Genomic DNA, 16,001 nt, shown 5'->3' with positions numbered 1-16,001 from the left:
AAATTGTTCCTGGGAGGCTAGCATTTCAACAGCAACAATGAGGTGAAGTAGTCAGTCCTATCTTGGTTTCAACATAACGACAAATTTTTGTACACGGCAGGTATCCAGGTACTAGTGAAAAATGCTGGGATAAATGTAGCAGGGGATTACATCAATAAATAAAAGTATTTTTTACTATTATAAGCGTGTACTACATTTACTGAAAATTAATAATCCCGGATTGACCTGAACACCCCTCGTAGTTAAATGTACAATTTTATGTAAGTTCTTTGTTTTAAATTCTTATCCACGGTATAATCACAGACTCTCACTCGTAACAACAAAAAAACCAATTTAACAACATCCAATGTAAACACAATGCAATGTCATTTGCTACACTGCATTATAACGTCTAGGGGATAGGCTTACTGTTTCTGCAAAACTCTGTGCTGTCATCTATCAGCACACTCCAAATTAGTCTGGGAACTTTTTGATACTACCTCATATTAAATTGATGTATAAAAAAAAGTATTTAGGCTGTTATTTTTTAAAGGTATTAATTTTCTATAACTTACTTTTCAGGTTTTTTTAGCGTATAACAAAGGAAAGGTAATATTTTATATAAAAAAATAATTATTCCCTCACTAATTTCTATATTTTTTGTAACATTTTGAGATACCTAATTCCATAAGCACTTGGTTTTACTTTTAAAATTTATATATATATATATATATATATATATATATATATATATATATATATATATATATAACTTGGGACTTGGAAACACCCAGATTGGAAAAAAGGAGAATGGCAACTGGATCATGTTTGCATGGACCGGAATTATCACAAGGAGATTTATAATGTAAAAGTCTTTAGAGGAACAGATACTGGATCGGACCATTACTTAATTAAAGTTAAAATAAAATTCACCCCGCATAAAAAGAAAAAATCCCAACCTAAAAACAAAAGAGCTTATGATCCACATAAATTAATAAACAATGCCATCTTTGAAGAAACAACAAAAAAAATCAAATTAACTAATAATTTAAAAGAACTGACATCCCAACTGAAAGAAATAGCTGAAGAACTAGCCCCTATAAACCCAAGAAAAAAACACCAATGGTGGAATGAAGAATGTGACAAAGCAGTCAAAGACCGACACCGGGCTTGGATCAACCACCAACCCAGAAAACTGAAGAATCTAACCATGAATTCACCAAACAAAGGAAAATAACTCAGAAAATTATAAGAGGAACCAAACGACAAGCCCAAAAAAACTTGATTCAGCAAATAGAAGAAAGTTCCAAGAAAACTAATTTCCGAGACTATTATAAAATTTTTGGTCAGGCTCTTCAAAGATATGAACCACCCACCCTTATGCTGAGAGGAAAAAAGGAAATATGGCCCACACCAATAAAGAAAATGCTGAAATTTTGGCAGAAACCTTCAATAGACTCCTCAACTGTGACGACCCCCCAGAGCTTTTTGAGATTGACACTGAAACTCCAGTTAAAACTTCACCGGTAAATATCAACCAGCCAACAATTCAAGAAGTTCTCGCAGCCTTAAATGAAATAAAAAACTACAAAGCAAGCGGAGAAGACCAGCTTTTCGCAGAACTCTGGAAACACTCATCAGTTTATTCAGTCAAAACTTCCCTACATGTATGCCTCGTGAAAATATGGAACGAAGAAAAACTTCCAGAACACTGGACCACAGCCCTCATCCATCCATTACATAAAAAAGTGGATAAAACTAATCCTGAAAACTACAGAGGCATATCTCTCCTGGATTGCACATACAAAATCCTGTCGAGAATCATATACAACCGATAGACCAACTTGAACTGGAACTTGGGGAATACCAAGGGGATTTAGGCCATGGAGAGGTTGCCCGGAGCAAATAATATCCTTAAAACTTATGATGGACTTATATAAAAGACTGAAAAACAACTAATAATCACCTTCGTCGACTTTAAAAGGGCCTATGATTGTATACACCGACCATCCATGCTGAATATTCTGAGAAACCTTCACCCTAAACTCGTAAACATGATAAAATTAACTTTAACCAATACCCAGTCCAGAGTGAAATTCAGAGGTGAACTCTCTCAACCCTTCTACATAAAAACTGGATTGAGGCAAGGAGACGGCCTCTCACCACTCCTTTTTAACTGCGCACTCGAATTTGTCATGAGAAAATGGTATGAAATAAATCCCAAAAATATAAAAATGGGTACTAAGAAAAACTCCATCACACTAAATTGCCTAGGATTTGCAGATGACCTCGCTCTTTTAGCAAATAATATTCAAGAAGCCTAAACACAAATCATGAGCCTTCAAAACCTAGCACAAAAGATAGGGCTTTATATCTCTTTCGAAAAAACTGAACTAATGGCCATAGATCCTCTGGTAATAGAGCACATTACGGTAAACAATCAGAAAATTAAAATAGTAAAACAATTTAAATATCTAGGGGAAATAATAACTTATAATTTAAATGAAAAAGTGACATGGCAAAACAGGACAAATAAAATGATTAAATCCCAAAAATTAACTTGGTCAACATATAACAAAAAATGCCTTTCTGCTAAAACAAAACTTAAACATTATAAAACTGTAGTACAGCCAGAAGTCACCTACGGAAGCGAGACCCTTTTCAAAATCACTCAGAAAAACCGAATTGAAAAAATTCTGAAAATAGAGAGGAGAATTGTCAGAACGTGTATCAATAAAAAACACCAAAAAGAAGGCCAATGGTGGATTGTGCCAAATGAGGTGGTGTATCGAGAAATAGAGCCTGTTACTGATACTATGCGGAAAAAAAGAATCTCTTTCTTCGGTCATCTATAAGGACACCACAAACAAGACTGTCAAGAAATATCATTGAAAAGCTCTGGTTCCAAAAGCTAGAAGTAGGATGGATCAAAGAAATTAGAGAAGATATGAAAGAATTGGGAATTTCCCTGACTGACCTACAAAATAAAACTGGAAAAATTACAAAGCTAAAAGATAAAAGCATTAGATTTAAACAAAAGACAGACAAACGACAAAATACAACGAAGAGGGTGTTTACGGATGAAGAAAAGAAAGCAAGATCTGAACGGATGAAGAAATACTGGGCAGCTCGAAAGAGTAAAATAACACGCTTTTCTCAGAAAAGATCCAACTAAAATTGACTTAAGTGGTCCCATGTTAGCCGTAAAAGCATAATAATAATATATATATATATATATATATTTGTACAAATATAGTTGGAATGAAATTTTAGAATAATTTAAGTATTCAAATGCTTAAATTTATATTTTAAGGAATTTAAATACTTAGGAAGCATCCTAACACCGTATATTAAAAGCAAAAGAAACAGAAACAAATCAATCTAAAAAAGATAGTCTTCAACAAAAAGAAGCAGCTACCAAGAACAACATTAGGAAGCAGTTTCTTAAATCATACATCTGTAGTGTAGCATTGTGTAGAGCAAAAGTTGAACTGTTGGAAATCCAGAGAAAAAGAATTTAGAAATATTCGAGAAGTGCTGTTCCTAAATATTAAAAATCAGATGAACAGACAAAATCTCTAATAAATAAGTACTTAAATGAATGAACAAGATTATAATTCTTGGAGGAGTGTAACAAAAAGAAGAGACGTATTACAATCATGAAAATTGGTTTTCTAATTTGTTAATTAGATAGAGGTGCTGTATCTCAAAGAGTCAGATTTATGAAAGATTTAAGTTACCCAAAAAAATAATTATATGAAGCCGTAGGATATAAGTGAAATTTTTTTCTAGAAATGTTATAAAACCCCTCGCCAAAATGTTTTACTGTTTTAAACAATGAACTTGAAATATTTATTTTATTTTTTTTACGTAATTAGATTTTATTAGAATGGAAATAGTATCTTAGCCTTGACTTATGGTTCATCAGTAAATTTTTTAATTATTTTAAAAATTATTTTATGTTTTTTTTTAGATATCCCAAAATATCATTATTTATGATTATTTTAAATACATTATACTCGAGAAGAGAGAGAGAGAGAGAGAGTAACATCGATTGACGTAATTCATCTTTGATAATTTTATAACTTTAACAAATTTTTTTTATTTCTTTTTGATTAATAATAAAATAAAATAAATACATTGGTAAGAAAGTAAGGTTGTAAGGGCTTCAAATTTCCAAATTCATATCTATGAATGGATTAACTTTTAAACTATATTCAAATTCTTGAATAGTTTGGTAACATCATTACCAGTTTTTTCTCCATATCTTTCCAGTTTTTTCAGTATTTGAACTATAGACTGTAAAACTAAAATTACCCGATCTATGATGTTACTGTTAATAGAACAATAATAGGCATTTTATCAACGTAGGTTTAATTACGCTTTTTTTTAAATAATTTTTCTGTACATTGGGGAATTCAGTCATAAATATCAAAACCTTAATAAATATTTTTAGTATAATGAAAACATTTAAAAATAAATACAAATTAATTGAAAAACTGTATAAATAAAAGCAATGAATGCCAAATTATATGTTAGGATAATTTGGTTTTTCATTAAATTTCATTTGGTTTAATCATTAAATTGGTTTTAATTATTTTCATTATTTTTAAATCTGTTGCAGATTATTTTATTTTTGTTTAATTTTCATTAATATTATAATTTAGTTACTTGATTATATCGATTTTTCTTTCTTTTGAAAGGAATTTTTGACTGATGGAAAAGGTAATGTTGCTGGAATTAAAACCGCTCTGGTGAAATGGATTAAAGATGATACAGGCAGATGGAAAATGGATGAAGTTCCAAATTCTGAAAAGGTAATATTTTAAATCCTGTAATATTAATGTTATAAAAAGTTTTATTTCGGCATGATTTTTATTTTATGTAAAAAAGAATTTTGTTAACATATTTGCTGTAGAACATACAGAAAATGGTAAATAATCTAATTAACTAGGCTGCACCTGCACTTAATGTAGGTACTTGTTCTGTATAATTCATTATTAGTATTATTAATCAGATAGATACAGATTTGTAATTTGTTTGTAAATGCTCCTACCTTGTTTATTTTAAATAAAATAATTTTAAGAATAAAAATAACCGATTTCAAAAATAATAGTACTAAAAATTACAAATAATTATATTTTTATCTGTTAACAAAAGTAAAAGTATTTACAACAAATAACTCTTTTAAGTTGTACCAGTCAACACAAGTTAAACATAAAGTTACGAACAGTTAGTACTTCAACCAACTGCTATGCAGCTAAAGCGGCTAAACAGCATTCCCATATTTAAATGGAATCTCAAGAGCACTTAAAAGAATGTCTCACGATCATACCTCATCTTCAGTTCACTAATATGTATGTATATATATATATATATATGTTCCATTCCACATCAAGCCGTCCGGTGCTGCGATCTAGTGGGTGCTAGCGCTAACCAGAAAGTGAAGTTCGTACTAGCATTCTACGTTAGAATTCTGCGCAGTGCGGTCGCATTTTTCATTTCGTCCAGATGGACAATCAGTGTTACTCATAGTTACTAGTATTCGGCACTCGAATCTGATCCAAGGCGGTCACATCATACTTGTAGTCTAGATGGACTCCATTCTTTGTTCGGGTGAACATTAGCTTTAATGTTTTATTTAATTTTATTTGTCAAGTTATCCGTTATGTTACAATTCATTTCATTAACTGTCAAGGCGACAATTCATTAAACTATTATTCAACAAGCAACAAGGGTATTACCTTCATTCATCACCTATGAACATACAGTCCAACCTCGCTCTAAAATCTACCAATATATATATATATATGTACTTGGTGATAATATATGTACTTGAGCATCTATAAAGTATTCTTATATTTTTTTATGTCATATTTTATTGTAACATATTTTTTTAGATCTCATTTTATTGTAGTAAAACTTCTATTACCCATTTTGCATTGTTAATGTAGGATTTGTAGTATAGATCAGAGTTTTTTTTTTACTTAACTTGTGTTGGCTTGCATTGACTTAGTTACTGTTAATACTTTTACATTACTTAATAATTAAAAATATAGTTATTTGTAACTTTTTAGTACCATAAAGTCGATTTTTATTTTTTTATAGATTATTCTATTTCACAATTTTTAGTGGTATAAATGTAATTATATATCTTACATTTAATATATTATGCTATTACTATAATCTATTATTTATTGTCATCACATATATGCTTAACTTAATATCGGCGGACGGCAACGGTAGCAGCTCATACGTCAGCAGGAGTACATTTCCTGTTCACGCCGGTACAAGCGTCGCCGCGAAAATGACCACGCACTTCTTCCACCATAGCGGCGCTGCAGCCCCACCACTCTCAGGCTCCAATAAAAGAGTGTGCACGAGAATGAATTTTCTCACAATCATCAGCCAGACCTCAGTCGGGATGCCACCGATGTAAATACCCCGTCATTTCCATCAGTAAAATACAAATCAAATTTTGCCTTCAGATAGGGTGCAAACGGACATCTTCACATTCAACGTAACAGGATTCCTTCAAACTAACTGACTGAAATCGCGAAAGCGTGGACCCCGCGCCTAGTCCAGATTTGGCAGCACCATTCGTAACTGTGAATGCCTCAGCAAACGAACAAGTTTAAAGATAAATCAGTGCTACACTCATATCAATCAAAATGATGTCTTACGCAACATAGAAATTCAGACCTACTCTCAAATAAGTCGACCAATTTAGGTCACCTAAAAAGGGGAAAGTAACCTCATTCCGGTCCGTGCAGGAGCCGGGGACAAGCCTCGCACCCCCACCCATTCCACCATGGTGGTCGCATGGCATTAACTAGTCACGATCAGGACCGCCACCGGCGGAGGGAAGCTACGCTCCCAGTCGCACGGGTCACCATACCACGGCGAGGCGGCCACCCCTACCAGTGGGAGCCCCAAAGCGAATCACAAACAATATCAATATAACCATGACAAGATATCAAAGCGCCTACCTCCAACCAATCCAATGCCTAAGCCGGAACCCTAGCCAACCGGGATCCTACCATGATCGAGTAACTCAATTAATCTACCTCTGCAGATCTACACCACCACAACGGCGCAAAGTAAACCAGCCACTAGACCACTCCTCGTGGATCCAGAAAGGAATGTCTTCTCTCAAGTTTCCTAACAGCTCGTGAACGTTCGACCTAGTATCGGGGACAGACATAGAGAACATGATCCACTGTATCAGTCTCACAATCTGGCCATTGACTCGAATCCACCAAAGGAAACTAGCCAAACTTGCCCGGAGAGAAACTGTGTGATCTACGATTGGGGAAAAACTCATCTAATCGCATCTAAATCAGACACTATAGAAAATATACCATGCATGTAGCGCGACCTGTGAGGGATTCGTCCCACCTGACCTGCCAAGAGCAAGCCCTCGGTCTTCAATCTCCTGCCGTCGTTCTGATGTCAATAGAACTTGGAAATGTATATACTCTTTCAATTAAAAAAAAAAATCATCTTTCAATTAAAAGTTAAATGATAACCTTCTATTTTTTTGAAATGCTTTAAAAATTAAGTCAAAATTAAAGTAGCCTTTTTAATATTTAGTTAATTTGTACTGAGAAGTGATTTATTAGAAAGAAGTTTGGGGAAAAACATTGCTACTCGCTAAATTTTCAGATAAACATTTTTTTTTATAAAGTGTTTAAAAATATTTTTAAACATTTTTTAAAAGGGATTTTACTTATTAATTTAATTTTGTTAAAAATAATAAATGAATAAATACAAGAATAAAATCATTCACTAATGCTACATACAAATAAATTAAGCAAAAGCAATTGCTTTTGCTTATAATTATGAAATAATTTTGCTTTTGCATCGCAATTATGTACAACTTGAAATGAAACTAATAAATTCAGACTTGAGCTTTGTTATTATATCACATTATTTTGAATCGAATAAATCTTACTTAATATTGTTGAAATAAAATGCGTTAAAGTAACAATTTTTGTGATAATTTATCATCTATGCAAATATTGAAACTTAAAAATCCATATTTTTCTGAACAGAAGAATAATATCTGCGGACAGTTTTTAATCAGATGAACAGTACTGGCATTTAATTAAAAATAACGCTGTTGATATGTCATTATGTATTTGTATTTGAGAGTGCCATTAAACATCTTATCATTTATATAATTATGGGTTAATCATTCAGTACAATTTATATAATAAAAATAATTCGTTATGATTTTTATTACATATTTTTCAAATGATGTTTAATCATTTACATTACAGGTTTATAAATGCGATCTAGTTCTTCTTGCTATGGGTTTCCTTGGTCCAGAGCGTTATATCTCTAGTGAATTAGATTTGGAATTGGATCCTCGTTCTAATTATCAGACACCTCCTGGAAAATATAGTACATCTGTTCCTCACGTTTTTGCTGCTGGAGGTCTATATTCTGTTTTTTTTTCTTTTTTTTAAATGTTTAATTACAAATTAATGTATATATATATATATAGTGAAATAGATTTAATAATAATTGTTTCAGTTTCAATAAAAAATCTGATATGGAACCACATGACTTCCTTGGACACCTATTAAATTATATATACACATTTTTTGCTGCACTACATTTAAATTTATTTCATTTGAAAGTGAGATACAATCCTCCAGTTCTTTAATAAAGTGGACAGTTTACACGATTGCTAAAGCATTAATTCTTATTAACATCAAATATTTATACGATTATTAATTTCACAACCTTACCTGAAATATTAGGATAGAGTAAAAGTCCCTTTATTAAATAAATGTAAGTGTTATAACTATCTAATACTATGTTTTTTAAAAATATTACATTGTAACCATCAAAAAATGAAACAGGGGAAGGTTACTAAATTTTATAGTGATGTGTATTATCAGGTAGACTAAAAAAAATGTATGTATTTAGATAGAAAAAATGGAGAACCAGGTAAATGTTACCTATTCATGCATATCATATTTCATCAGCATTATATATATATTTTTTTTTTTCATTAAATTCAATGAAAATAAAAACAAAACTGGAAAAGGTTACTAAATTTTTAGTTTACATTTTTAATATGTTTTTACTGGGTTTAAAGTGAGTAGTATGGTGTTGTGGGTTTTTGTCTTTGTATATTTATTCTGAATTTATAACACTTGTTACTACAGTTTGTGAATTTTCAGTAGCTCCCACATCCTGTCTCACATCTTGCTAACAAGGGGAAGGCATAGGCTTGGGGACACTGATTTGAACCATATTGCATGTGTGAATCATCACCTTGTGTATAGTCCACTGTTTACATGTCTTCATTACAAAATACTAACATACAATATTCAATTATCTCAAGAAAAATGGCCCTAAAAATTTTCTTAGCATTTTATATTAGTTTATGTATTAATTTTGTTTCACGTCGCTCAAGTAGGTATGTGTGGTGTAAGTGAGAACATGTCAGATCCATAACCATGTACACATCGGTTCAAATCCGACTTCATATACATATATTTTTTTTTAACATTTTTTTTAATTTAAATACATTGGTTTATTAATAATTATTAACCTCTGACTGTAAAAATGTTTGATTTAAAATGAAAAATACATCAAATTTTATTTCACTAATAACTTGCAATTTCTTTCATTCTTTTGTATTATTATTATTGAATTATTATTTATTATTTTTTTTTTTACAATCAGAGGTTAATAATTATTAATAAATCAATATATTTAAATTTAAAAAAATAAAGTTAAAAAAAAATATGTTTATGAAGTCAGATTCAAACATCGGTTTGAATCTTCGGGGAGTTACACAACTAGATGTTACAACAGTCATAAATATAAAATTTAACATTGTACGGCTGATTGTTTTAGAGTTATGCAAAATACGTACGTACGTACATACAGACATCATGCAGAAACTAGTCAAGATGGATTCAGGAATGGTCAAAATGGTTATTTCCATTGAAATCTGAAAACCAAACTTTTTTGTGATTACATACTTCCTTTACTTCTTACAAGGAACTAAAAAGAATGTAGTCGTTATATTACTGTTAACCTAGGTAGTGTTATTTTTTTTCTTGAAATTAAAGAAATATTTTTAATAGGTTGCTCAATAGCTTTGTAAGTTTTGACCCGAGTTTCCATACTTACTATTAAAGATAAAGAAATTTAAAAAAATTAGAATACTTGAAAACGGCTACAATCATTTGTTATATGTTGGACAATATATTGTATGTACACTAGACAGACACTTCTTAGTAATCTAACATCATCGGACTAGGATATCATGATTAATTATGTTTTTTTATTTGTTGTAATGTTTGATGCTTTTTTTAATGAATACTCCAGAATTTAAAAAAACTACACAAAAAGAAATCAAGTAATCAAGTGGAGTTAAGTCTGCAGAATTTAATGGCCAACTGTGACATCACCATGTGGACTAATAGCACTTCCATTGCTATTATTGTTGTGTTAAATGCATCGATCATCAGTTCAGATAAATTAACGCATCAATATAATACATATAAATACATTTTACATAACTTATTAATAATCTATTTATTGGAATAATTTTGGTTGTATTTGGTGTATAATAATGATTATTTAATGTAAATATTTAATGAAAGGTACTGTGTCACTCTATGACTGACTATCTCTATATAGAGTAATGTAAATAGAGCAAGTGATATTGCCTTAACTACATAAATAAACAGTTTTTTGAAAATCAAATTATTCATTAACATGTCGACCACTGGTAATAAAATATTGTGCTAAAATACTTAGAATAAACATGAATCTTACCCGTAAACATAATATGAAAAATGGTTACAAAGTCATAAATAAATTAAATCCTGTTAAAGCTAATAATGACACAAAAATTATAAGTTATGATATCATTAACATGTACCCTAATATACAGATTGACAAGACTATAGAAATAATCAAAAATAAACAAAACCCCAGAATACATCAGTGCATTAACCACTATTTTAAGAGATATTAGTCTTCAAACTTACTTTGAGTATGAGAATAATTGTTGTTTATAAACAGAAGACTTAGCAATGGGATCACCTATATATGCTCTTATGTCTGAAATCTTTATACAACATTTTAAAAATAAAATAGTTCACGGCATATTAAATACGCATCAAATATTATTATGGATAAGATATGTAGATGATATTTTAGTCATATATAATCAAACTATGTATAATAGTCATTTGATCAATATAATTAAATCAAGGAAGGTTCCTGATCTACTGAAGATGTCTATTGTTAGACCTATCTATAAAGCTGGTTCTTTTAAAGATTTAAATAATTATCGTCCAATTTCTATACTGTCATGTATCGAAAAAGTTTTTGAACGGTATGTCTCTATGCATGTTACTAAGTACCTTGATGATAACAAATTAATCAGTGAAACTCAATACGGTTTCAGAAAGGGGATTGGGACTAATGATGCTATAAATGATTTATCTGATTTTGTCAATATTAACTTAAATAAATGTAACCGTGTAATCTTACTTTTTTTAGATTTTCGTAAAGCCTTTGATACGTTAGACCATCATAAACTTCTAGATGCTCTAAATAAGCTAGGGTTTAATGGCCCTTTTAATAATATGCTACAAAACTATTTAAGTAACAGAAAACTTATTGTTAAAATTAAAGATAAATATAGTGATAGATACTAAACGGATAGTGGCATGCCTCAAGGATCTATCTTGGGCCCAACACTTTTTAATCTGTACGTTAATGATATGTCTAGCGCGATCTCTAATTCACGTCTTTTGCAATAGGCTGATGATAGTGTTTTAGCATTTGGACATAAGCGATTGGAAGAAGCAGAGTTTTTAATACAAGAAGATTTTAATAATCTATTAAAGCAGCTTCATGACAAATGCCTAATTATTAACGCTAAAAAAACTGTTGTTTTACATGTAAGATCTCCTTATCTTCGATCCCAAAGACCAATAAAAATTATTTGTCATACATGTGACTGCATAAAAAATTACCACATAAACTGTAATTGTGAAAATCTCCAGAATGCTGACAAATACAAATATTTGGGTGTACATTTTGATTCTTTTTTTAGATGGGATCACCATATAAAACATATGTAAAAATTTAAGAGTGGTTGCTATGAAATTCCACCACATCTCACCCCTATTACCAATTCACTGTAAACACTTACTCTATTCATCCTTGTTTGAATCTGTTATTCGATACGGCTTGACAGCATGGGGATCAGCTGCAGATTATCTCATAAATAAAATAAATTTAATACAAAATAGGGTCCTCAAAGATATTGCTCGTTATGATTCTGAAAACAATTATGACACCGATTTAAATAATCTTACAAGGTTTCTGTCAGCTAGAGGTCTATTTAAATTCTTAATTATTTTTAAGAACTTTTACAACAGTGAATACAGGGTAAATGTAGAAAGTGGATACAATTTGAGAGCAATGAGCTTTATTACAGATAGATATAATAATACTTACGGTAAACGATTAAAGAAGTATGTTGTTCCTGCATTACTTAATCCTTTACCGAATCACTTCAATAATGTAAAAATGAAAAAAAATGATTTAAAAAAACCTCTCATTGAGTGGGCATTAACTATAACGTAATAGGTACTAACAGGATTCATGTTGGATTTATACTGGCAGTCCAGACAATTATAACATGATTATAGTTATTATTTTAATGTTGATAATTATTGTAAATCAATAAATAATGTATTGTTGAATGGTTAAAGCTTAGTTATTTATTTTCTTTATGTAATTATTGCAACAAGATATTAATTGTGTAATTCATTGTTGTAATTAAGTATAGTTTTGTTTCTTGAATATAGTTTTAGTTACTAAATCTAATATATTACAAATATTAAAGAAATAATTTGTTCATTAGTTTTTAAATATATAGTTTAATTTTGTTAAATTAATTTTTATAATTGTACTACTATTATAACTATTATAAAAACTAATAATATCTTTTGTTGTTACATAAAATTAATAATTAATAATTAATAATTATTGCATTAATAATGCAATAACCAATTAATAATGCAATAATAATTCTTTAGTATATCTGTCGACAGACTTAGGTCTGACGGATGATCATGTAAGTTTTAAATTGTAAATAAATAAAAATAAATAAATCACTTTACATAAAATTAACAGTTACAATAAGAATTTAAAATTTACATATGAAATGGAAAATAACAGAAAAATACATTTTTTTAGATATTGAAATCAAAATAAAATAATAGATATATCAGTTTATAGAAAATTCATGACAAATAATATTACAATACATTTAAATTCTAATCACCCATGGTCACATAAAATTAATACGTACATAAACATGATATTGGAGAAATTCATTACAAAAAAAAAAAATGTATGAAATTAACCAAATAGCAATATTTATTGGTTTTGATGATGAAATTATAGAAAACATTTATTTAAAGGAAGAATAAAAAATACTATGATTATTATATTATAATAAAACAGCAAAAAAGGAGCATAAAAATTAATAATCGTTTACCTAAAATATAATTACACAAATAAAATAATATAAAAAGCATATAAATCAAACAAACATATTATAAAATAAATTATCATATTATAAAATATTTCAAAAATAACAATAATAAAAGTAATAGAGAGTGATTAAAAGAAATATGCAAAATTAAGTGCAACAAATGTAATAATATTTACGTTATTAAAACCAATGAATCATTTAAAAAAGGATTTACAGAACATTACACAGCATACAAAAACAAAAAAACTATATCTAATGTAATTGACCATTTGTTAGAATGCAAACAGTATTACAGATTGTAAAAATAATTTATTTTGGACATTTTTAATATCGATAAAAAAATTATTGTATACAAGAAATATTACATTTGTAATTATAAACAAAATATAAAATGATGAAACACCAGATCGCATTCAGAGATGATGATTTAATTAAAAACAATAAAGATATAATTAACATTTGGCAATAATGATACTAGAGAAAAAAAATAGTACGTTTTACAGATTAAATCATTCCAGTTCTGGACATCAAAATTAACATTTACATCCTGAAAGAGGAAGCCAGAAATATATTGTACTCTAAATATAAGCCGCATCCCCTCATGTTATTTAATTTCTGTATTCATGTAGCGTCTGGTGAACATCACATGAATGTTTTAATATGTTTATTAATATGAAAGAAAGGGGAATATAGTTTTGTAAACTACTAAAAAAATTTTTTTCTATTTTAGTTATTTTGTTTTTTTTACTTTAATAACAATTTACATTTTTTAACTCCTACACAGATTGCAGACGAGGTCAAAGTCTTGTGGTATGGGCAATATCAGAGGGACGTCAAGCAGCTAGAGAAGTGGATGCATTCCTTATGGGTTCTACTACATTACCTGGTCCTGGTGGTGTTGTAACAACCCTTGTTTGCAATCAGAAGGGTTAAAAAATATGTCCATCCTGATTCTTTTTTATGCATATTTTTATAATACTCCATCTTATTATAATCGGTAAGTAATTTAACAATTTGTGTAGCATTTAATTTTGTTATTTGTGGTTGTAAAAGATTTTGAATAATAAAGTATTACCTTATCATTTAATAAAAAATTTTAAGTATCTATTGAATGGTATGATTATAAGGATGACAGGTGTAGGTGAATTTGTAGATATAATTTACAGTATGGGTTCCATTATCACCCATTTTATTTAATTTATATATTGATATTTGATTGATCTCTGGAAAAAAGAGAATTGGTACACTAATGGGGATAATTTTTTTAATATGATAGTTTTGCAGATGATATTTTGAATAAAAATGAATATAATATACAATTTAGTTGATTTAGGATTAACAAATGGCTGAGGTGTTTTAATTACAAGTTTTCGGTAAAGAAAATATAGGTGATACTTTTAAGGGAAAATAACCTGTAGGATTGAAAATTCTTATAGATAATGAAATACTCATACGATGACAGTTTCAAATATTTCAGTTACTATCTTTCATATAATATGGATGAGAACATTCTTGCTAAGACTAATAAGTTCTGAGCAATATGCAGAGCTATTAGTAAGAATCTAAGAAATAAAACATGCTAGATAGATTAAAATTTTGTAAGACCTTATTTATTAAATTTATTTCAGTCCTTTTGTTTAGTTGTGAGACTTTGGTTTTAACAGCTAAAGATCTATAAACAGCCGATGAGTTTTATATGTGGCTTGAGGATGTTGTAAGATTGGATAGAGTCAGGAATGAGAATATCTAGAGAAATTTGGGATTTTTCTCTATCCGTGATAAAATTGCTATATATAGGGAAAACTAGGTAAAATATCTAATAAAAGTATCCCTAAACAGGCACATAATTTCACACTAACCGATAAAGGAAGGTGATGACAATAACATACTACAACAGTTAATTTGTAATTTGTTTTAGTGAGATCTTTTTTATATAGACCGTATCACTGACTAATTGATAATAACTGTTTTCAGTTATTTTAGAGGTATCTTAAATTTTTCTAAGTAGACTTTTGAACAGTAAATTGAAAATTATTGAGATGCTTACATCCGAAAAAAACAAGGATTAGCCTTGCTGCCTTGATTATGTATGCTGCCTAAGTTATGTGTAACAGCAGATTGTACCGATAAGTAAAATTAGACCGATAATTTGATACCTTATAGTGAATTAGGGTGATCCATAAAGTAACTTACATTTTGCTGTTGTTTGTGAAGGAGTGGGGCAATAGCACCTTCTCTGTGGTTGTTGGTACCCTGACTCATTTCACATCAAGCTGTGCTACACGAAGGTCTTATTGATTTTTTTACAAGTGTTTAATATGCGCTACTATAGAAAGTCCTGCCGGTTGTGAAGTGAGATCGGTTATAGATTTCTTTTGGCAAAAAAATAGCCATTGAGATTTATCAGGAACTATGTGATGTTTTTGGGGAAAATGTCACGAGTGAAAATGCAGAAAGGAGGGAGTGATGTTTC

At 29.6% G+C, this 16,001-nt stretch overlaps 1 protein-coding gene across 1 annotated transcript in view; it reads left to right on the top strand.

Moving 5' to 3' along the window:
* Positions 1–16,001, top strand: part of LOC142331019 (uncharacterized) — a 316,345-nt gene that overhangs the window by 288,552 nt on the left and 11,792 nt on the right. The window contains exons 38-40 of the mRNA XM_075376587.1: positions 4,683–4,796; positions 8,262–8,418; positions 14,313–14,525. Of these exons, the coding sequence (XP_075232702.1) occupies positions 4,683–4,796; positions 8,262–8,418; positions 14,313–14,461 (420 nt within the window). The 3' untranslated portion in view covers positions 14,462–14,525. The remainder of the gene's footprint in view (positions 1–4,682; positions 4,797–8,261; positions 8,419–14,312; positions 14,526–16,001) is intronic.

The sequence above is a fragment of the Lycorma delicatula genome, chromosome 10 (genome assembly GCF_047948215.1).
Source record: "Lycorma delicatula isolate Av1 chromosome 10, ASM4794821v1, whole genome shotgun sequence".
NCBI lineage: Eukaryota > Metazoa > Arthropoda > Insecta > Hemiptera > Fulgoridae > Lycorma > Lycorma delicatula.
The sequence above is the reverse complement of the archived record's forward strand: the minus strand, read 5'-3'. Positions and strand labels throughout refer to the sequence as shown.